This window comes from Perca fluviatilis, chromosome 6, assembly GCF_010015445.1.
Source record: "Perca fluviatilis chromosome 6, GENO_Pfluv_1.0, whole genome shotgun sequence".
In the NCBI taxonomy this organism is placed as follows: domain Eukaryota; kingdom Metazoa; phylum Chordata; class Actinopteri; order Perciformes; family Percidae; genus Perca; species Perca fluviatilis.
The window spans coordinates 22,568,694-22,593,156 of NC_053117.1; the positions used below are offsets into that span (position 1 = coordinate 22,568,694).

Below are 24,463 nucleotides of genomic sequence, written 5' to 3' on the forward strand. Positions count from 1 at the left end.
TTGGACGAACGCGTCACATGGGTTTGTTTTCTCCTGATATTGAGAGCCAGACTGTCATGGCGGCCGTTCAGAATACGATCTCATATTGTACTAAAATAGTTCACTGAAACATGTTTCTGAAAACATTTTAAGCAAGAAATAGGCCTTGCAGTTGCTGAATCTGTCTTCATTTCAGCTCAACACAGGTCAGTTTAGAAGATTTTCGTCAGATTTTGAAACTAGTCACCTCATTCCGCTCGCCATTTCCGGGTGAGTCCCGACTGCCCTTCCGCCGACTGAACATAGGCTCGTTGGAGATGAACTGCGCCTCGCCTGTAAAGTAGACGAGAGCAGGCGACAGCAGCCGGGGACGGTGACAAAAATCTGCTCTCAAGTCGGACAGTTTCTAGCCGTTTCCAGCAGCCTTCAGCAGGACTAAGCCAAATTGTTGCTGCTGTTGTTCTGAAAGATATTAAACATTCTGAACTAAGCAGAACCTTTCCTTGTTTGTTTTTTCTTCATATTTGCAAAGTTAAGTGATTTAGCATTTAAATATCCATTATTACAAGCTTCATTCTCAATTTAAAAAAAGCGATTAATCGCGATTAATTACAGCAAATTGTGCTATTAATTAGTTAATTTTTTTAAATCGATTGACAGCCCTACTTATCAATGCACTCACCTGTGTAGACCAGCATAAACATGTAGAAAGCGATATTTCAATCTGCTCAGTCCACCGCGCTGTTTTACGCAAACACAGCTCTACTCTGCAAATAGCGAATTTTTACAAACAAGCTAAAACAAAAGCAGTCGGTTTGTAGTCTAACTGTTTATCTTAGGTTGCAGGGAATCTGGAAATTTTGACAAATTCTTGTAAACCTCACTGCTGGCTGAACAAACCAAACTCTCCGCTAGAGCGGACAATCTGGAGCTACTTAATATGCACATGAATGACGCGATCGTTATGTTCGAGTGATGATGATGATGATGCTGGTTGTATTATTTTGCAACAACATCGTTTCATTGCAAATGAGGCATACATGACGAGTGCATAGCCTGCTTATCAGTCCATTCATCATTAAAGCTGGGCTTTTGGCTTTTCCACGTCAACTTTTCGCTTCAGCGTCTTTGACAGAGACATGTTTACCTGACAACAGCCTTTTTTTCTGCGAGCATTTTCCACCAATCAGGATGCTGCATACTACAATAATTTTTTCTTAATCACAGACTTTAACCATCACTCCTCAGTGAACTGCCTCCTAGTCTGAGATCTTTTTCTAGTTAAAGAGCCAGTTATCATTATGGAGTTTCCATGTTTTTTAGGAGTTTGCTCACACTAATACATGTTAAAAAAAAAATGTAGCATTAATTCAGTAAGAACATAAAAATTTCATATATTGTCTAATTGATGTTTTCAGTTCAATTAATTAAATCCAAGTAAATGGAACACTCACAAGATGTCACCAAAATCACTCTGTCCCCTTTAAATCTTTCAGAAAATGATGTAAGTGTATTGAATTATATCGTATCGAATCGTATCGTTGGCTGAATATCGTGATATATATCGTATTGTGAGCTGAATATCGTGTATCGTATCGTGAGATTAGTGTATCGCTACAGCCCTATAAACAATACACAACATCACCGCTGTTAAAACATTTGCGTATGAAACATCCGAAAGAATACGAGTTGTGCAACGTTGTTTACTTCATTAATGTGTTTACTTTGTAAATGGACTGAGGATGGGAGTAGGATTCGGAATTCGGAATTCGGTTTCGGATTTGGCAGAATCTTAACCAGTGGATTCGGTATTCGGCCGAACCCAAAAAATCTGGATTCGGTGCATCCCTAATATAAACTATATGTTCTTATGTTGTCTGTACACATGCACTTTCTGAAAATGTAGACATTCCAGTTGGCATTTACATACCTCCACCCATATTTCATTACCAAACACATATTTGTTTCAAATGCTATCTAAGTTGCAAAGTAGAGATATGGGCTGCATGTGTGATAACTTAATGAGCTGCTCATGCAAACATGCAAAACAAAATGTGCTAATTTAGCCAACTAAAATTAGATAGCTAGTCACTGATAAACTGCTTTCACATTAATATTTGTGGCCAGGACTGTAGATTATTTTTTGCCAAAATAGTTTTAATGGAGGAGAGACAAATAGAGATGAATACATAGGCCATGAAAAGGAGAAGGAAAATGAGATGGAGGTAGAAGAAAAAAACAGAAGTGAAGGAAGGAGAGGAGAGAGGTACGGAGGAAAGAGATCTTAAAGGAGTCAGGGTTTTCAAAGGTTGCAAAGGCTGAGAAACGTGTGGGGTGTACACAGTTTTTGCATGGACTTTTAGAATGGCTGCTTTATGAAATGAACATGATGTGAGAGATTGTGTTTTCTGCAGAGTACACACAACATCCCATCAGGCGTGTTAATGAGCCAGCTATAATAAGCTGGGTCAAAGCCACTTGTATTGTGCTTCATGTGCTGACTGTTACATATGACAAAGAACAAAAAAAGAATTAACAGGGTACCCGCGCGGGGTCTTACTTTCAATATTCTAAAAATAAGGCCTTAAAAGTCTTAAATTTTGTTCACAAAGTATTACATTTTGTTTACAAAGGTCTTAAATGATTTCTTGTCCTTTCGTAGGAGTAAATACATTCCCTTAATTTCATATATAAACGCTTTGTGTGTGTGACTTTACAATTTTCTCTGTTTATGACTTGGATGTTATCATCAGTACAGGTACTGTTTACGTCAGTGTTTTTCTTTACGCTCTTGACCGTGGAATGTGCGTGGTGTGGTATAATGGAACCCACAGAACTTCTAGGCAAGTCCTCCCTTACGAAGCAGTCCGATTGGTTGGGGTTAGGACCTGAACAATTTGGGTTCCTTTACCTTGTGTAAGCATCGATGCCTGGCCAGTTGAAGCGTATGAATGCTATTGAAGGGCTGGTCCCTCCTAGAAGTTGTGTGGGTTCCATAATAACGCGGGATAGAGAGTTGGGCTGCGGCTGTTTTTTTTCTCACCCTGGTGATTGGCACATCTGGGTGATGCCGTCAAAGCATTTTGGCATGTTGGCTGCGTTTCAAACATACCCTACAAAGGTGGAGCACCGCCGACAACGTCGTCGTCTCTTATACACAACCCTCTCTCCATTGCTAACGTTGGCTGATCCACCGTTTCATTAGCACTAGACTGACTCGCACGTAACCGATGAGCTAACGTTAACTGTTTAGTAGCATGGTGCGAGAACTGATTGATTTGCGCCCGAGCTTGGATGTTTAGGGCCAGAGCTTGCTCACCAGGTCCAAGGATTTATGATAAAAGACCATGTTGAGCCGTTGTTATTATTATACATCCATACGTGGGTTCCATAATAACGCTGCTTTCAGGCAGCCTTCAGATGCAAAAGCAGAACGGGATGACACAATCACTGAAGCAATTGGCATTTACATTGGCATATTGGATTACATTATATATTATCTCATCTAGTCAAGGTGGAACTAATTGTGACACCTCATAATGCACGTTTAATTTTTAATCATCCTATTTATTTTGTGTTTTCAAGTTTCATAGCATAAGAGCACTTCATGCAACAAACACTTTATAGTACAAACACACCTGACATAGCTTTTGTGAACTAAAAATGATTGTTGAGTATTATAATAAAATGTTTTATTAAATTCAGGTGACATTACTTACTCAGGCTTAAAATCCACACTAATTTTCCATTATAATTTCTAGGTGGTATTACAAAGGTCTTAAAAAGTCTTAAATTTAACTTGATGAATCCTGGGGGGTACCCTGATTAAGTTTATTTTTACATGTTAGGCTATTCCTCAATATTTCAATAACTTGTATAATTGCTCACCCTTCTCTGAATTAAGTCTCGGACTTTCAAGTCTCTTTTAAGTCTCACTTTCCTCCTGAACTGTCTCATCTGGCTGGCTAGTTTCCATAACTGTGTTTTTCATTCTAATTTGCTAGTAGCTAAAAATATGTATTAACATCATTGCAAACTAGCCGTGGTTCTGGAGAAATTGAACAATGGGATAGTTATAGAAAAAAGTGCAAAAAGTCAGATTACAAGTTTATGTTTATGCTAAGGCGGGTAAGGCATTCATGAGGCAGCCATGCTTGATGGTGCTCTGTCTTTTCCTATCTGTATCTCTCCCATTTGCATCTTTCTTTTCAATTTAGACTACTAATAATTCATAATGCCCTCAAAAAATTTAAAGAAAAGCCCCATACCCCTCTTTTTAATGTTACAAATGTCCTAATTCTGCTTATAAATATTGAAATTAAGTCACAGACTGTTTGGATGTCGACACAATATTTCCACCATGGGCTATGTGAAGTCCTCTAGCGGAGTGTTTAAAATGGATGAGCAGCTGCAATATTTTGTCATACGTAATGTCCTCTAGGATTGGTTCTTTGGAGAATGAATATTCCTATGTGTAAAAGTGCTCTCCCTCCCTGTGGTTTATTATGGATGAGGGGGTACTGTATGGTTGTCATAACTCTGCTTTATCTACAGCCAACAGTCAGACAGCTCCACTGAGGGGGAGTTCACAGTTCATAATTGATCATCCTTCCTCTCCCTATCTCCTTCTTTCTGTTTAGGCTGAAGGGATGACGATGAGGAGGAGCAGAAACTCTCATGGCTTCTCTTTTTCTCCTTCATTCTCTTAAGTTCAGAGAATAACTCCACTATTGACCTTACTCGTTCCAAATCTCTTCATGGTCTTTCATTTTCTGTCATGCTATTATTCTTGATATTCTCTTTTGTCGTTCACACTCTTTATTTTTCATTATTCTCTTTTTCTCCAGTCATTTCTGCCTTTTTGTCTCTCAAGGGAACAAGTGCATAGTAATGAGATGAGATTAGGCTTTTCTGTAATTTTGGCTCTTAACATTTCACTGCACGATATTCTATGAAAGCCATGTAACTGAAATTTTGGGGGTGTTCATGCTTTGAATATGATTGAAGGATTATATTTATGAACATTCTACAAATCTTTGGTTAAAGAAACCCATTGTTCAAACTCCAAAAATATATGGTGGTCAATGTCATATATTGTTCTTGGAAACATGTTAAAGGTAGAAAGTGACAGTTATTTTTGGCTGCAGTCTCAGCTAATTTGAAAAACATTCTTATTTACAGCTACAGTGCTTGCAGGGGGGAGGGGGACGCGAGTTAACAGTTGTGCACACTCTGTGTTCAATGTTCAATTTATTTATAAAGCAAATATTAATACAACAGAAGTTGACCACAGTGCTGTACAAGAGATAAAATAACACAATCATCAAGACATTTAAATTCTGGATCTTGCCACTACTAAACACTACTAAAATCCTATCACACCATTAACACAGCACTCATAAATGATCAAAAGCCAGAGTGAAAAAGTAAGCTTTCAAATGTCGTTTAAACTCTATAAGAGAGGAACATTCCCTGATATAATGAGGTAAACTATTCCACAGCCTGGGAGCAACGGCCGCAAAAGAGCGATCCCCTCTCATTTTCCTGTATGTCCGCGGGACTACCAAGAGATTTAATGACTCGGAGCGAAGTGCTCTCTTTGGTTTATTCACCTGGATTAGATTGGCTATATATGTAGGAGCAGTGCCATGTAGTGCTTTAAAAACAAATAAAAGTATCTTAAAATTTATCCTGTAGAAAACCGGCAACCAGTGTAGTTCTTTTAATACAGGAGTAATATGCTGCAACTATGTGCAACTCTGTGCACAGTTGGAAGTTGCCCAGTGTGACTGCAGCCATCTAAGACTACTGTTGTTGCTCAGCGGCTCTCCTGGAGCTGTTGGATATTTTTTTGTGTGTCTTGTTCAAGGCAAGTGTGACACTACCAGATTTCTCTGCATGGTCCAGTGATCTAAATTAGAAACATTTTGCTCTCATTTTTGTCTTCCGTTTGCTCTCGCTGTTCATTTGGAAAGCTGTTTCTTTACAGCCATGCAAGATTAATTTAACTTTTTCTACATAGTCCATAGTGATCCATTGCCATTACTGTATAATGTACTGTCTCACTCATTGCACTTGTGTCGATGGTTCTCCCCCGTTAACTTGTAGTTAACATTTCATGTGTTTACACTATTGCATTTTGTCTTCCCCACCATCTTGCTATACCTATCTTTGCTCTAACCCTCATCTCTATCTGTATTAGTATTTGATGATTGAAAGACATAGCAAGTATTTGAACCCATAATACTTTAGATAAAGATCACCAAGCCCAGAGTCACCTTTTCCTTTGCCATGTTTTTGTTTTTAAGAACATTGACGAAAGTTCTAAACCATTGGGGAGAAAAGCACAGAAATGAGAGGATGACAAAAAAGGCTCAAATGTAGAGAGACATATGGGGTCTGCAACAAAATGTTTTTTTCCAGATTTATTTTTTGTTTTGTTTTTAACAACTTTGAACCTCTGAATACGAGCAAACCAGAGGTATTTGGTGTTCTAATAGAAAGGGGAGAACAGGGAGGAGCTGTAAGGGTGAGAAGAGGAGTAGGGACAGCAGGAAGGATTGAAGAATAAATATAACTGGCTTTTTCCACTCATCTACATATATGAAGAGAGAAGGAAGGATTTGGTGTCTCCAGGGGAGACAAAGGGGGAGGGAGAGCTTTAGGGGAGAAAGGAAGGACAAAGTATAGGGGTCAGGGAAGAAGTGCTAAGAAGAATTGAGAATGAGCGATGTGTTTTTGCTTTTGATTCTTCAAGTAAAAAACTAAAGACAAGGATTTGGTGCTCACGGGGGAATAGAGGGAAGAGGAGAGAGGTGATGGGTTGAGGTTGATGAAGCTGCCTGCAGAGCAAAACTTCAAGTTTACGTAGTAAACAACTAATGATTCATTCACTCCAAATATGAGCTGCAGGGAGTTTTGGGGGTTACAACTTACCCAAAGCTTCTGGTAACAGGTAGTTGGACTTGGTGCACAGATTTGGAGGCCACTAAACCATCCTTAGGACTGAATGATTTTGTATCTGAACGTTGAGTTTAAAGGGGGACTTTGATTAATGATAATGGATTACCATTAATGCTACATTTGCTTTGAACAAGAACAAAAACCCTCTCCCACCCCCACCCTCTGCGGTCTTGAGGAAAACAAAACAAACAAACAAACAGAAACACACCTTGCCTAATCACTCTCTTCTAGTTCTTGTGCTGTTGAGGTCATTAAGTCTGATATTTGTGCTGCTGCGCTTTCCCATAGGCTGATAGTTGATGATCTGGCTTTGTTAATCCTTGCTGTTAAGAGCTCAAGCATAACTATGTCTAGAAAATTTTATACAAAGCGAGTGAGGGGGGAGCCAGCGTTGGGCTATCATTTTCTTGGTTGCAGTTGAGCCGGCTAGCCAAATTTCTTCTAAGCAGGTGCAATTTAGAGTCGTTATTAAGTAACAAAACAATCGGGTCAGTAGGAATTCGACATCCTATCACATCAGATATTATTGATGTTGTTTTATTCCAGAACTCATGCACCTGTTCACACTCCCAGACCATATACAGGAAAGTTCCAGTTTGTTCAGGTTGACAGAACGTGCAATAGGGAGTAGGAATGACTTTAGAGACGTATCTCTTCTGGGGAGTCCAATGTGTCTTATATGTTGAAGTGGATATACTGGTGAGTTGGCAGATTTTCTCAATCTGTTACTGTAATAAGTCAATCAGCCATAATTATCCCATGCTTGTTTTAAAGGTCAAAACAATTATTTGGTTTAGTTTTTATAAACCAGACTATTCAAAACCAAACTAAACCAGGGAGTTCACATGCTATGTATTTTGGTCTTATTTTAATGTTTTGATTGAAGAAGCTCATGAAAGATTGACAGTAAGGGGCCTGAAGCAAGTTATGGTAGAAGTGAAACATGAAAAAAAGAGCAGTTTAATAATATAAGGTGAATGTCAACTCTACACCAGTAGGCTACCTTCTTTCTCCCAGGACCATTGTGGCAAGCGATGAGAGCATGTGTGATTTGAAATGAGTGTGTGTGTGTGTGTGTGTGTGTGTGTACTTGTCACATTCATTTAGTCTGTTAAAAGGCTAACAGCTTTTAGAGCATGCCACCACTGAAAGTCACACTGGGTGAAGTCTGTTAAGTTTGTCCTCAGAGAGACAGAGACGAAGAGGCAAACAGAACGTGACAAAGGAAAAAAGATGGACAAACGCCTGTTGAGAGGACAAATCTCAAAATTATCTTTCCCTTTTAAGTTTTGGTGTGTCTGTGTGTGTGTGTACGTTTTTGTATTCCTGTGCATTGGTGCGTTGAGTTTGAGTTTGATCCTTTGAGTGTGGCACTCTGGATAATTCTTGCCTGCCGATGTTTCTTTGCATGCCCTTGACTGCCCGCTGTGAATCTTAATTCTCTTTTGGCCCACAGATCTGCCTTTTTAGCAATTTTCAGCGTTTTCTCTCTGTCCTGCATTTTCTTCTGTTGGCTTTGTAATTCAGTTCCCTTCAGGGGTTTTATGTAAGCAACTGTTTGGTATTTTTGCCATGTTTTACCCTCAAAAGCCAGCAAATTGACTCCTTACTTGTACTGTTTAGAAAGTAGATACTTCAGAGAACAGGGCATTCATACAAGGTTAAACCTGTTAAATTATTTCAGCTCTTCTTCATGGCATAAATACCCCTTTCTTCTGTTTTGTCTTTTTATTTTTTTTATTAAAATTAATTGTAGATCCAGCCCTCCCAGTTCACTTACTGTATTTAAGAAAATCGTATTGAATTTGACAGCAGAGGAAAACAAGTGTAGAAGCACAATCTTTGAAATAACCGTGAATGTGCACCTTTGAGTCTCAAATCCGACATATTTTATTTTAAATATTGAAAACAGCATCAATTTAATTTCAGAAGAAAATGCATATTTGTGCCTATCGAGCGAGAGCATATATCAGCCTAATTAATTTAGATGAGTATAGCTATACCAATGAAGCATGTATAAAACTACCTCTAATCACCGTTGATCCAGCCTCAATGAACATTAATTACATTCAAATGAAAGCCATTGAGATTAGTCAATGAACCACTGGTACCTATAATATTACCCCTCGCAGTTATCAAGTGTGTGTGTGTGATGGCTTATTTATTTATGTGCATGGTCTGCAGGCAGAGTCCCATCCATCCTGTCGTGCGGGCTGCCATGTGCAAATGAAATGGAATCAAAATGGTTTTGCGTGATCAGAAGGCTTAAAAACAATCTCCTAAAAACATATGCACACATACACACAGGTTTACAAACACTGGGTTGTGCACACACAAACAGATAATCAGCACACACATATGCAAAGACAGCAAAGGCTGTCTCGGTTGGTGGCGGTGTTACCGCCACCAGGGATGATAAACGTCAGTTCTCATCTCGTCAACCCATGACCCTATGCGCTTGCGGAGGATGGATGGAGATCCAAGGATTGAAAGAGGAAGAGAGATTGTGTCCTAGGGCTAAAATTAGCAATGATTCTTCCCCCAAGGTTTTGCAAGGACATGCAGTGTGCAAACACACATGTATGCACACAGCAAACACTCAGACACACACGGACCTGCTTTTCACTCTCCTCTCTCCCTCCTTCCATCTGCTGACCCGGACCTTTGGTATTGAAAACTATTTTTGCAGATGGTGTAGACAATGTGTTTTTCACTGCTCAGTGTGGTGAGTAATGGGAAAAGTAGAGCATATATAACATTAGAAACATTACGTTTTACAGGGACTGTAAGTGTTATCCCTCCAAGTTTTTGTTTTGGTTACTGTTTGTTGTATATTTCTTGTCAAAAATGTTGCACATTGACATACGTCATCTGCAACAATAAATGAAGTGATGGAGTTGTTGATTTTCTCTTCTCTCCGTTATTTATTCCCCACTCTCTCCTTTCCTGAACCCTGATCCTTCCTCCACCTTTCCCCACCACCATCTTTCTCCTCTTTCCCCCCTCTCAGGAGATCTCAGACTATGACTTGCAGGAGTTAGTCATGAAGTCGATCGGTCGGCTGACGTTGGTGCGCCAGACGTTCCCTATGCCCCAGAACACAACTCAGCGCTGTGTCAAACACAACCACAGGATTAACACTTCGCTATGTGACCCTAAAAATCCCAAGTCTCACCAGCTAGAGGTGAGTTGTTTTGGTGGTTTGTCTTTTTATTTCTTTAATTTAAAAAATATACTGTAATTAAATCAGGATACCGGTTTTATACTCAAAAGTGTCATAATTAAAGTACTGTAAGCTGTAAGCCACACAAAAATGTAAGTAGCATGTGTGTATTTAGCGGCTATAAGATAGAGTTGTGCCATAAGACTTTTTTGACATACAAATTAGGCTGTGGCTTTTTTTTACTTACTTGTAAAAACCAGGGTGATTGGTTGAATTTCCGTGAATTGTTGCGATCACAACATCGCAAATTCCTGGAGGGACTGATATGTATGTATATTTATGTATGTATGTTCATGTATCTAGACACCTATTTATTTCATTACAGCAAATGAATGCAGAAAGTTAAGTTGGTCAGAATATAGCATATATAATAAATATCATAAAATAATTTAGTCTAGGCTATGCCTTAGTGCCTAGACCTGCCAACAAATGCCTGTTGTTAGAAGAAAACTAAACACCCCACACTTTCTTAGCCCTGTAGACCAGTGGTTCTCAAACTTTTTGACATCAAGGACCCCTATACTGACAGAAACTAGACCACAGACCCCCATTTGATTAGATTTTGTCCAAGGGTCCCCATTTGATAGGATTTTTGCTTTTAGATGTTTTATTACAGAAAGTCTATGAATGAATCTATGAAACATTGTGTTAATTATGGATGGAATTATAGTGAAAACAAGGACCCCTGGGGATCCCTGGACCCCACTTTGAGAACCATTGCTGCAGACTGACTAATTAACTAACTAGGAAATTTAGTTTTCATTGACAACATTCTGTGGGGACTGTTAATACTATAGAGATAGCATGCTATATTAATGGCGAAGAATAGAGAACTTTGGATAGCTAACTAGGTTAGTTATTTCTTGTATTTCACGCATTCACTTTAGCTAGACTATTGTTTACCATAGCCAACTAAAATATCCCTTTATCTTTACCTCAAGTAAACGTAAAGTAAAGTTAACAACTTACAATTTCACTCTGTAACCAAGCAATCACTCACTGTGTGTGCAGTACAGTAGCAAGTTCAGACCAAAGAAAGACACCAATGAGACGAGACGGGACGGTATATCATCTTCATAGCCATCGACTCTTTGTACTTCTGTCTAACTTTCGACTTTCCGTTTTTTTTGTAGCTGGATATATTATTTGTTTTTTCTAAATATGAATTTGGATAACGTTAGCGATAGTGAGAGGCTTGCTACAGTTGCATTTTGAGTGATAAATCGGCCAAAACGTTTTATTTCTCTGATTTACTGCTTTGTTTTAATGCCGCCAGGCGCTCTTCTCTCTTCAGTCACTCTCTACCTCGCTTGTCCACATACCGTTAAGTGCACGTTGGCTTGTTGAGCCTCCGTCTCTGCCTTTTCCACCAGCTGACAGTTTGTGAAATATAAAAAAAACAGACAGACTGCAGTGCATGACGACAGAAACAGATGAATAGTGAAGGAAGATTGATTCAAAGTAGTGAGTGATAGAGTGCACTGTAAAAAACACAAATCTTTATATGAGCCAGAGTGAATTTCTTATTCCTATCCTGTACAGAGGTGTCACATTCATTACCCAGGTAGAAGTATAGATACTAGGGTTTAAAAAGACTTCTGTAGAAGTTGAAGTATCAACTCAAGCTTTTTACTCAAGTGAAAGTGTAAAAGTACTGGTTTTAAAACTACTTAAAGTATAAAAGTAATATCAATATGCTTTGTCAAATTAGACGGCGAGTTTTGGAAACAATTAGCTTGTGGCACTTGGGTGCGCAGAGCTTGCAGCGCATTCGAGAGGAGTCGTTTTTGCATCCAACCATTTAGAAACATTATTCCAGGTACGGCCAGGGATGTAGTCTCTGCCATGGACATCTTCGTACTAGGCTACATACGTCTGCTATTTCCTTGCTGGGGTGTGACGTGATTTGTGTCATGTGCAGGTGCGATGGATCACGTACAAACCAATAGGGTGTCGGAATGGTATATGTTTATACTTCTCATCCAACCACAATCAAATTCACTCTATCTGGATGGAGCGATTTATCTGGATAGGTTTTTTTGACGACAAGCCGGAATGAAAACAAGCCGAACTGAAATAGGAGTAACGAGGAGTAGAAATTACAGATAATTGCGTGAAAATGTAAGGAGTAGAAGTAAAAAGTCTGCTGTAAAATAATTACTCCAGTAAATTATAAAATTTCTACTTAAGTAAGGTAACAAAGTATTTGTACTTCGTTACTTGACACCTCCGATCCTGTACTATACGTACGTTTAATTGTTGTTGAACATGCAACACAAAACCTTGACATACAGAGACAAAAAAGACAACGCTTAACTTTGGCAATAACAGTGAGAGAACCATCATGCATTCAAAAGTACTGATGTGTTGTACACATGTTTAAAAATTCTGTACATGCGCACAAATACTCTCAAATGTTTGTTGACACACTGCTCTCTGGGTTTTCATTTCAAATATTTCAAAAGTCAAAGTCCCAAACTAGTTATGCATTTAAAAGCTGCTCTGTGACATTCTGTCTTTTAAACCGCTCCCAGTGTTTAGTTTGACATTTCAACATGTCTCCCAATCCGAAAGCTTCCCATTACACCAGGCTTGCTGATTTGACATAGCTTCAGCTTGTGCCTGTGAGTTTTTTTTACCTGGAACATTAATCATTTAGGAAAAAGCTGGCTCACCCCACTATATGTGTTTATCTCAAACCACACCATTTAGCTGACAGTATGGTCATTGAAAACTCTGTGACATTTTCTTTTCTCAACACTTCACATTTTCTTTACTTTACTAATATGTCCCCCAGGGTGGCAATATGTGCGCAATTATTGCCCCTTTTTTGTGTATGTAATTCATCAAGCTTCCATCAAATAGAGTGAAGAAAAGGGAACACACTCTTATTTATGTGTCAAAACAAAAATATGAAATTGAATTAATGTGCTGTTGATTTATGTGGAGGCATAAGACCCTGGGGGAACACATTTGGTGAAAGTTAGAAATACTTTAAAAACAGAAATATGGTCTTAATGTTGATGTGGATGTCTTCCTTTCAAGACTGTTTCGTTCTAGGCTTTCACCCACTGTAATCAGTGAATGGACATGTTTATTTGTTTTTTAATCAAATTAAATAGAATAATATGAAAAAACTAAACAAGAAAATGCCTAGGGTTAAAAACCAGCTAAATATGTGCATGTTTTTTTTTTAAATTCTATCTAAAAGGTTGATTAAAGCCTAGAGTTGGTTTGAGCCTTGCCGTTTGCAAAATAGACATTGTTAACTCCTGGAGGCCCTGAAGCGTTCAATAATGCACGCAATTAAATCTTGCCTTGTGTCCTAAAATGAATCAAGTTCTTCTCAAATGTAAATAGCTATCATTAAGAATCAAGCCCTTTCAACATTTTCATTATTTGTTGGGTAGAATCCAATCTTATGTGTTCAGTCTACTGTGGAGGGGCAAGGAGGACGCGCATGTGTTTACGTATGTGTGTGCATGTGAGTGTAACTCATTTCAGCCAAGGACAATGTGTTTTTGAGAGTGAGAGCAAAAAAACCATTGCTGTTCATGCACAATTCAAACACCCTGTACAAATGGTGCAGTTTAAAATCCTCTGTGTATGAGTGAGTGAGTGAGTGAGTGAATGAGTGGGTGGGTGGGTGGGTGGGTGGTTGAATGTGTGAGAGGAAATGAAGGAGGGGATAGAAAGACTCAGAGAGAGAGTGAGAGAGAGAGAAAGAGAGAGCGAGAGAGAGAGAAAGAGACACACACAGAGGAAGCCGATCAGCTCAGCGGTCAGAGAGTGGCCCAGAAGCCCAATTTCACACTGCACTGAAGCACATCAACTTAGGCTGACCACACACACACACACACACACACACACACACACACACACACACACACACACGCTTGCTTGGAGTGCAGAACCCACTGATCATTAAAGCTCCCTATAGAGCAGTAGTTTTTCACTTTAATTTTCGGAGAAAAAGCAATAGGCACAGAGACAGTGAGACAGATTGATAGACGGACAAAGAGAGCAAGTGAAAGACTGAGACAAAACTGTGAGAGCAAGGATACTTCGAAAGAAAGTGAGAGAAAAGTTAGATGTAAGATAAACTTGATGCTGGTTTTTCTTTTGTCCTGTCTGTCTACTATTTGACATACAAGGAGCATTTTGTCAGCTTATCATCTCTCAAAGTGTAATGGAAAAGCTTACATTGCCAGTTGGTTCACTTACATTTTAGAATAGCATGTTGAAAGGAAAGTGATAGACTGAACAAGCTACCCCGCTCAGACATTGTTGAGTGTACTGTGCGTGTGTACTGAATTAATCTTTTAGCCTGGAATTAAATTCAACTGTTTGAGTCTACATCTCTGTTGTTTAAAAAATATCCAAAAAGTTTAATGTTGCCAGACCTTAAACTCCAACTTCAATAATTTACGATGTATTGCATTTTTGGTTCCATGGTTATTGGGAGTAATTGCAAAATCTTGATTAGAATGTAATGTGTGAAATGTTTCTAATAACCCTTTCTCCATAGATTTATTTAATCCTGCGACTGTAACCACAACACTGACATTTGTTTTTGGCTTTGTAAATACTGTATAACATCTGCATCAGTGGTTACTGTCTGGAAACCTGAACAGAGTGGAAATGCCAAAACAAATGTGAAAAAATATTGTACCTGCCAAAAGCTAAAGTGACTTCTTGATAACAGGGTTTTTCATACTCTGTTAATGACCTTACTCCAATCAAGAGCATGGGAAGAAAATATTAACATATACATATTAATAATAGCATTATTATTATTATTATTATTATTATTATTATTATTATTATTATTATTATTATTTATTTTATAAAGGCAAATATAAATGTTTGCTTTAATGGCAAATATGCAGAACAAGCTTTATAATTAACAGGCATGTCAGTAGAAATTATGAGATTAATTTCCGTGTGTGTGTGTAACCTCATATATAATGTGTTTAAATAATGTACCTTCATACTTTATGATTGATGATTTACCATTTCTAAATGAATTATTACATAATTTACAAACCAGTTATTTACGAGTTATTAATGGTTCAAAACATCCTTGAGAAAGTGCCTTTCAATCTCATTTATAAATGCTTTGTGAGGCATAGATGGTTCTTACTTTAGATGAGGTCACACAAAATACTTAACTAACAACTAGTAAATGCTTTATAACTACCTGAATTAATCATGAATTGCAGTATTAGTAAGTGTTTATAAAACATATATTAACAATCTAACTGACTATTAGTGCATGTCTAAATCATTATATGTGTTAATACATGTATAAATGTACATCTAAATTGTTTGGTAATCATTTACTTACACTTTCTTAATGATATTGTGAACCATTGACAACTCCTAAATAACTGGTTTGTAATTCATGTTAAACCTAATTTAGAAATGGTGAATCCATCATTCATAAAGTATGAAAATACAATTATTAAACACATTATAGATGAGCTTATTAATCAGGAATAAAACATGGATAATTGTTTATGAATACAATACTAAAGTGTAATAATGTAAGAACAATGCTTTATAAATGATGAATTAAGTATTCAATGATACTTAATGCTTCATAGTGTGTAGTTATTATAAAGTGTTACCAGATCGGTACAGTACAATACATACAGTAAAATGTCTGCATTTATTCTGTAATTGTCTCATTTTCTTTTTGTCTCTATGCCTTTCTGTTATTTCTTTCTCTTTAGATTACCAACCGCTACATCTATGATACGGTGTTGCTGCTGGCCAACACCTTCCATAGAAAGCTGGAGGATAGGAAGTGGCACAGCATGGCCAGTCTGAGCTGCATCAGGAAGAACTCCAAACCGTGGCAGGGAGGCAAGAGCATGCTGGATACTGTCAAAAAGGTAGTGGAATGCAGAAGAAAACACACACACTGTTCCAGTCTTGCAGGAAGGTATTCAACCACAGTGAGGTGGTTGCTTTAACACACACACACACACACACACACACACACACACACACACACACACACACACACACACACACACACACACACACAAACACACACACACACTATACGTGTATGTACCCTGAAATGCAGAACATGGGCTAATATAAAAAGGTCTGCTCAATAGAATTATCCAGATATGTATGGGTACATGGACACATATGGTGACACACATCCATGCGTATTACAATACTCTCAGAAAACATCCTGACAAGGTAGGCCTACAGTTGTGCTCAATTGTCAACATGTTGTCTGTTATGTGTTTCCTTACTTTGTCAGCCTTCTTTAACTGGTGACTGTTGTGGACAGGTAATAAAACCCAGTAACTGCCCCGATTATCTTCATGAACACAGAATCTCGGGCATAGAGTGAACATGTATGAAAGACTAGATTCTCCATAATTACCTTAGATTGACAAAAATCTACTTAGACAAAACTTATAGTATACAAACCTTTACCAATTCATCTCCATGGCTCATATAGTGTGTTCCTAAACATTTATTAGACAAAAAGGTAATCAGACTACGGCAAATGCTGAACCAGCACACACTCACTATTGTATACAAACAGAGGTATGCAACAATGAGTCCTTTTGAAAAAACTAAAAGAAACACTATAAGCGACCAATACAATCTGATTTACACTATACAACCAACTACACTATAAATCCTCCCCATTCCCTGATTTATATTTGTTGTTGATATCTCAATCTACGGTGGCCGAGAAGGTTCAACACAAATACAAAAGCCACAACACAAACACAAAAGCTACAACACAACTGTTCTGTATCTATGAAATTAAATCTCTTTCTGAAACGGACCCTGTCTGCGTGCTCTGTTTGTCAACAACACAATCACTTCCGTTGTCACTTTGTATTTGTGTTGTGGCTTTTGTATTTGTGTTGTAGCTTTTATGTTTGTGTTGTGGCTTTTGTATTTGGGTTGAACCGTCTTGGCCACCCTATCAATCACCCAAAGTCACCTGACTCTAATCTCAGTTTGTGGACCGTCCATCTGTTTCATCAGCCTCCTGCTGTGCTCTACTGCTGTGTGATGCTTGTAGGTCAGTGCATGCCAGTTTGAAAATTGTTCATAAATACTTATTATTAAAAAAAAGAAAAGAAAAATAAGTTATTCTCAATATATCTTCCAAAAATGAAGAAAGCAGAAAGCCTCTTTGCGTGAGTTTGGAGCTGAGGCTTGATTACAACTGTTGAAAGAGAAAAGCATACCATAGCTCATCCCACTCTAACCCAACTACAACATTTTGAAGTTGAATTTCAGATTGCTTCCTATTTTTAAATGTGTCTCCTGTATCTCTAGTTGGAGCATGTATTTGCATTTCAAGACAATGTGCTCATTACATGAAATTTGGGGGACCAGGCCCTATTGTTCCTGAGCTAAGACACTCTAGTTGACACAGCAAGATGCAGTCACTGCTAAATTCCCTTAACTAAATTACCCTCCAGGGATGAAGCATGACATGGAGGAGACTTTAAAGGTGCAATATGTAATACTGACATGTAGCGTTTAAAATAGTTACTGCAGTCCAAATTCAAAATACTTGAGAGTCGTCTCCCCCGCCCCCTCCTCCTCAGGCTCAAAGTTCATGTTGGTTACCAGGCTGAGACCGCAGCATTCACAATAATGTTGCTAGACGCTTGTCTCACATAGCCAGACATTACTACACAGCACAGCGGAGTAGCTAACATTAGATGCTGGCTATATTGACAATCATAAAAGCCTGTGCTCATGCAGAGCTCTGTACCCAACTGACAGACACACTTTTTCGGCTTAGAATTACAGTAGGAACCGCTAAAACCCCACAACCTTGCTGCCTCTCCACACGCCAGACAGACGCACTTCCTTGGCATAGAATTATGATAGGAACCGAAAAAACACCACTACCTTGCCGTCCTTTTCCACCTGACTGAAATACACACTTTATTGGCTTAGAATTACGGCAACAATCGCTAAACACACTGCAAACTCTCGGTCCTCTCTTCACAATTTACAGCCCCCTTCTTTTGGCTTCAAATAACTCACAGTTGTCGGCTACGGCCGCTGAACAGGCTACACGTTAACAGCCGTGGCCAGCTTGCCTGGTCCTCTGGTAATGTTAGCAGGGTTAGCAGGGTTAGCATGGCGCCGTTAGCCAGGACCCGTCGGGATCTGAGCTAAATTAGCCTGAAGCTGTGCTTACCTGTTCAGGAGGAAATTAGCCATCTCGGCGTCCTTTTGGGCTCCAAGCTGTCTCCATCTTTCAAATACATCTCCAATATTCACCCGTGGTTTGTTACGTCTCTGGTCATGCAGCTGTTAGAAACATGATGTTTTTTTTTTGTCGGGTAGAATCTATCTCCGTTGATCCCCGTTTGTTTGTTTTCTGCTTCCATGGCTGTACTACAGCTGTAGTGCACTGGGTTTAAGTTTTTCCAGGTATATCTGGCAACCCGGCCTGGCTGTCAAACTGGGCACTTGATAACAACACAGGCCAAAACACAGACACACAGAAATTCCGTCACGGAACGAAAATTTCAAAAGGAGAAAAAACTGGCATTAGCATTGTTGTCAGAAAAGATAGTATTTTAACTTAGCATGTTTCCTTAATATCTGATGATGCATTGGGGTCATTTTTGGATTTATTACAGTAAATATATTACATATTGGACCTTTAAATAAGTCACATGGAACTCCAAATTTTTGTTTGCATTGACTGAAAAGTTTCTCCCTTCTCATTGAGATTGATTTGTTTAAAATGGGGACAGTGCATATCGATGAACATTTTTGTAAATATGCCAGATTAGACTAATTACTGTCTTTAGTCCCTTTGGCAGGTTGACGTTAAGTTCCAACATAAAAAACTCAATCCTTCTGAGCTCAGTAAACTTCATGAATTCAAATGATTGTATACCTTAAAAAAACACATGCACCAATCAGCAACTTTTGCTCAGTTCCTGAAGAGTAGACTTTTGGGAGATAGAGGAGTTCATCCTGCTGCTGTGATTTTATGAATCTTTGCATTTCACCTTGAGTTTAGGCTGGGGTTTGGCAACACTTTCATCACTGTTAAATCCAATTGGATCAATGCCCTCTGTTTTGATATCAATAAAAAAACTACTCCAGGGATGGCAGTTTGACTGAATGATGAAGCCAAGTGAAATGCTAATTTTGGATTAGTGTCAGACAATAATAAATGTGGTGCAATGGCTTTCATATCTATCTCTGCATTTCACCTTGAGATCAGGCTGGGGTTTGGCAACACTTTCATCAGCAGCCCCGGCTGTTAAACCAACCCTGATGGCTGTCTCAACAGAGCTGTGTTAAAGAGCCCTAAGCTGTAATAGAGTTGAGTTCAGCAGCCTGGCATCAGTTCCATTCTACAGTGTATCAGCAGTGATGCTTTACTTACTGTGCGTGCCTGTGTGTTTAATCAGCGTTTTGGTATGCAGGGCCATTATGGTAATGATAAATACTAATTTGTGGCTGTTGATGAGGAGCTCTATTGGTGTTGGTTGGTGTGAAAAATGCAGCAGGTAAAACTGCTGTTACACTGATCCCCAAAGTCTGAAGTGTGTGCTGTGCTTGAGAGGCTGGTAGACTACATGTCACTACCCTGTCATTGGCTGTTATATATCCACCTTCAAGTCGTAATGACTTAAGCAGTTAGATTTTATTGATCCCTTTATACACAGTAAGTCCTGCGATTCAGCCCAAGATCTTCAGCCAGGGCCCATGAGGCTGTTTCAAAGTCCAAGCTTAACTCTCCCAAATTTATTATTGTTTTTATTATAAAAGAGGCTTTTTTTGCCCTTATCTTACCGGTATTTTTAAGGAGCTTTCACACATCAAGAAACACCTTTCAAGTCTTCTTTCTTATTTATTTCTCTGATTTCTATTTAGTCTCATGAGCCCAGTGGTATGTTCTTTGTATCAGGTGCAATTTGAAGAAAGATAACTGTTGTCGATGTATTGTTCCAATACTGAGCTGACAACATAATTAACTGAATAATTATGAAAGGCAATGAACAGTTTTCCAGTGGGTTTTACCTCTGCCCAGTTTCCAAGGAAACAAATAAACATGGGGGAGGGTCAACACATCAACACATACACTATGCACACATGTAACACGGAGGTGTACCCACACAAATATGTCTGAATAAATATAATGATTTGACATTGTTACAAATAAGGCTAAGATGCAAGTTTAAACCTTAGATATGGGGTGGGGTTGTCTATGCAAGTGTTAATGATGACAAACCCCCCACATGACTGGCACAATCTATGTTTCATACACGCAGGATACAGACACAGAGAGCATGAATCATATTAAGGAGTATAACACCTCTCCTCCCCTGAAGCAGGCACAGTGTCACGTTCACTGACAGGTCACACTACCGGGAGGCAGGACAAAGGTTGGGAACTGACACTGTGTCCAAACGCACTATTCTTTCATCAGCCTTCTACTTATTACACACACCTCTGCGTGCTGCTGACTGCTCAATTTTTAACAACATTGCAACAAATCTAAAGTGGGATTTTCCACCGAGAGGAAAACATACAGTATGGACACAAACGCATAGCTTGTAACACTACAATAAGAGAGACGAATGATGAACGACTGGTTAGTTATTGAGAAGTTCCTAAGTAACTGTAGTTACTGTATTAATTAATCATTAGGTAATAGTAAGTTAATGGGAAGTTTCTGAGTGACTGATTCAGCATTAGTGATTAGTTACTGATAAACAGACTGGTAGTTACTGTATTATTTAATCATTGGGTACACACACTGCTTCACTAACGGTAAGATAATGGTTAAGTAATCATTCGTTAATGAGTAGCAGCTCATTAAGGATCGATCCAGCGTTGGACCTAAGCCAGCTTTCAACAGCGCTTGAAACCCAGGGTGGCAGGATTAAAGTGTGCCCTGCAGCAGCGGACAATTGCTTTTAAGCCTTCAACAATGCTAATGATACGGAATATACCTTGGATGTAAATGTGTATGTGTTGTGAATATCATTATTAAAATATATTATGAGAGTCATCCCGTCTCTTATCTATTAATTTGATCATTCATTGTATTACTACTTGTGAAATCCCAGGAAAAAAGAACTGATTACCTAATGTTTTATTAATACAGTAACTACCAGTCCGTTTATCAGTAACTAATCAACACACACTTCCCTGATGTAATGATGGCATGAGTGACAATACTTAATTCCCAGGTTAATTATGCTGTACAGTAGGAATGACCACTGTTCAGTGAAGATGGCTTTTTATGATAATGCATTCAAATATCATGGTCCAATATGGTTGTGGTGCTTCTTCTCTACAAAAACTTAGGAGTAACATGATACCTTTGCATTCATTTGACATGATGAAGAAAGAAAAGAGTCACTAAAATGTAGTCTAATAATCTTGTATAGTTTTTTGGGGGGGAAATTAAATTGACCTTGGAGTGACTGGTCTGTTCAAAGCAGCTTCATGTCTCTATCAGAACAGAGACAAGCAAAACTACCAGTTGGACCAGTGTACTAACTGAGCCAATAAATAACATTCTTAGGTGCCATCCACACGGAAACGCTTTTTGGTGTAAACGCACATACAGTAACTACCAGTCCGTTTATCAGTAACTAATCATTAGTGCTGAATCCCAGTTACTCAGGAGGAGATCACACACAAAAAGGAAACGCAGCAAAACATTACAGCACATCACAGTCAAATAAAAACATTCCATCTTGTCCTTGCAGTTTGGAGTGAGCGGACTCACCAGTTTCCTGGAGTTCACTGACAATGGCTCGAACCCCAACATCTTCTTTGAAATCCTGGGAACAAATTACGGAGAAGACAGGGGACGAGGAATCAGTAGGGTAAGTAGTTGAAACAGAACCCCTGTTTATGGTGTACTACTGTGGGTGAAGGTGGAATCATTTCTGCTCTAACACGTCGAGTGGATTTACATAATTCTTTGGATTTGACAGGGAATTTCACTGTACCTGCCCTTTACATTATCTTCATCTCATATTTATTCAGGCATTTCATTTACTTACACTTATTTACTACAGAGTACAGCCCTGCTACCTTTCTGTATTTCTTAAGGATTACTCCCTTTATATTTGTATCTCTTTGAATTCACAGTCCTCGTATTTCCTTTTTTTATTGAAATTTTAGCAGTTCAAGTCCAATGAATAGCTTGAAATGGTACAAAGGTAAGTGGTGAACTGCCTGAGGTTAAAAAAAAGGTAAGGTTACCCAAAACTGAAAAATAATGTACATTTCAGAATTTTACAAAAGGGCCTTTTTCAGGGAACAAAAAATGGGTTAACAACGTAAAGCTGTTCTGCAGCAATGGAGGTTGATCAAGCTTTGAAAGTTGGTGCTACCAATTCCTACAGGTGTTCCAACTTGTCTGGAGTACTTACAACCCCCTCTGTTTGTATAAAAGTATTGTTGGAACACACTGTGGTACCATACCCTCGTGAGCATTATTTGAACAGTATTGTACTGCAGAAAGTAGTGTGTTGCCATACAAATGGCGGGAAAAAGGCAATTAACAATGGAAGAGAGACAGACCATCATAACACTTAAGAATGCTGGTCTTTCCTACAGAGAAATTTCAAAGAAAGTCAAGGTGTCAGTGAGTACAGTATTCTTCACCATCAAAAGGCACTTAGAAACTTGGGGGAAACTCTGACAGGAAGAGGTCTGGCAGACCCAAAGCCACAACAGAATCAGAAGACAAGTTTCTGAGAGTCAACAGCTTGCATGATAGGCGGCTCACAGGACAACAGCTTCAAGCACAGCTTAATAGTGGTCGTAATAAGCAAGTCTCAGTTTCAACTGTAAAGAGAAGACTTTGAGCTGCAGGTTTGATAGGTAGAGTTGCAGCAAGAAAGCCATTGCTAAGACGTCAGAATAAGAAAAAGAGACTTGCCTGGGCCAAGAAACAGTCAATGGACTACTGAAGACTGGAAGAAGGTGCTATGGACTGATGAATCACAATTTGAAATCTTCGGTTCATCACGCAGGATTTTTGTACGCTGTCGAGTAGGCGAAAGGATGGTTCCTCAGTGTGTGACATCAACTGTCAAACATGGAGGAGGAAGCGTGATGGTCTGGGGCTGTTTTGCTGGATCCAGGGTCGGTGATTTGTACAGAGTGAAAGGCACCCTGAACCAAAACGGTTACCACAGCATTTTGCAGCGCCATACAGTACCCTCTGGTATGCACCTAGTTGGTCAGGGGTTCATCCTACAGCAAGATAATGACCCAAAACATAAGTCCAAGCTATGCCAGAACTACCTTAGGAAAAAAGAACAAGATGGTAAGCTTAAAAACATGGAGTGGCCAGCACAGTCACCAGACTTCAACCCCATTGAGCTGGTTTGGGATGAACTGGACAGAAAAGTGAAAGAAAAGCAACCTACAAGTGCCACACATTTATGGGAACTTCTAGAAAGAATGCCATGAGTGTGTTCAGCTGTTATATCTGCCAAAGGGGGCTACTTTGATGAGTAAAAAATTTAGAATACATTTTGTTTTATAAATTGATTCCATGATTTCTTTTTTAACTTAAATGGTTCATTTGTTCTATTCTTTCATTTCAGAGTACAATAAGACATTGAACTGCATGAATTTCAATAAAAACCTGGAAAAATTGGGGTGTTCTAAAACTTTTGACCAGTAGTGTATATCAATGTATTTTTTTTTATAAAGGAAAGTATTGTCTCCTTTTTTTCCTCACAGTTTTAGTTCAAGTGCATTGGGATCGGAATATGTCCTACTAGGGTTGGGTGATTGGACAAATATTGGCTGCGTACATTGCTTGTTTTTGGCGTTTCTTTTCTTTTTTTTTTGCTAATTCAATGGTTTGCCTCTGAAGAACGAGTGCTCAGTTGGCCTATTCTTTTAAGAATAGGTTGGATGCATTTTGCCTGTCAAAGGGTGTAATGTATAATTATAAAGCTTGTCAGTAATTTATGCAATTTATTTATGAATTGTTAGAAAATTTCAATCATGAAATGAATGTGTTTTATGAAAACATGTTAAAATGTGAATATATATATGGAATAGAGGATTTTATATCCTGTACCAGAATATTTTTCAAAACATTTCAATAAATATATTGGCAATCACCAGTTATTGGGCTGATGGTTGGAAATTTTAAAGATATCGCCCAACCCTAGGCCCCCACTGACTACTTAATTTCAGTGGATTATGCATATAGGTGTGAAAACATTAATATATGAGACCCAGACTTGCAATGTACTGTATAATCCCTCATAGGATTCCATTAAA

General features: G+C 38.7%; 1 protein-coding gene across 5 annotated transcripts in view; it reads left to right on the forward strand.

The window, feature by feature from the left end:
* Positions 1-24,463, forward strand: part of grid2 (glutamate receptor, ionotropic, delta 2) — a 631,716-nt gene that overhangs the window by 445,659 nt on the left and 161,594 nt on the right. For all 5 annotated transcript variants that reach the window (XM_039803350.1, XM_039803353.1, XM_039803352.1 and 2 more), the window contains 3 exons: positions 9,953-10,126; positions 15,901-16,062; positions 21,916-22,035. In XM_039803350.1, the coding sequence (XP_039659284.1) occupies positions 9,953-10,126; positions 15,901-16,062; positions 21,916-22,035 (456 nt within the window). The remainder of the gene's footprint in view (positions 1-9,952; positions 10,127-15,900; positions 16,063-21,915; positions 22,036-24,463) is intronic.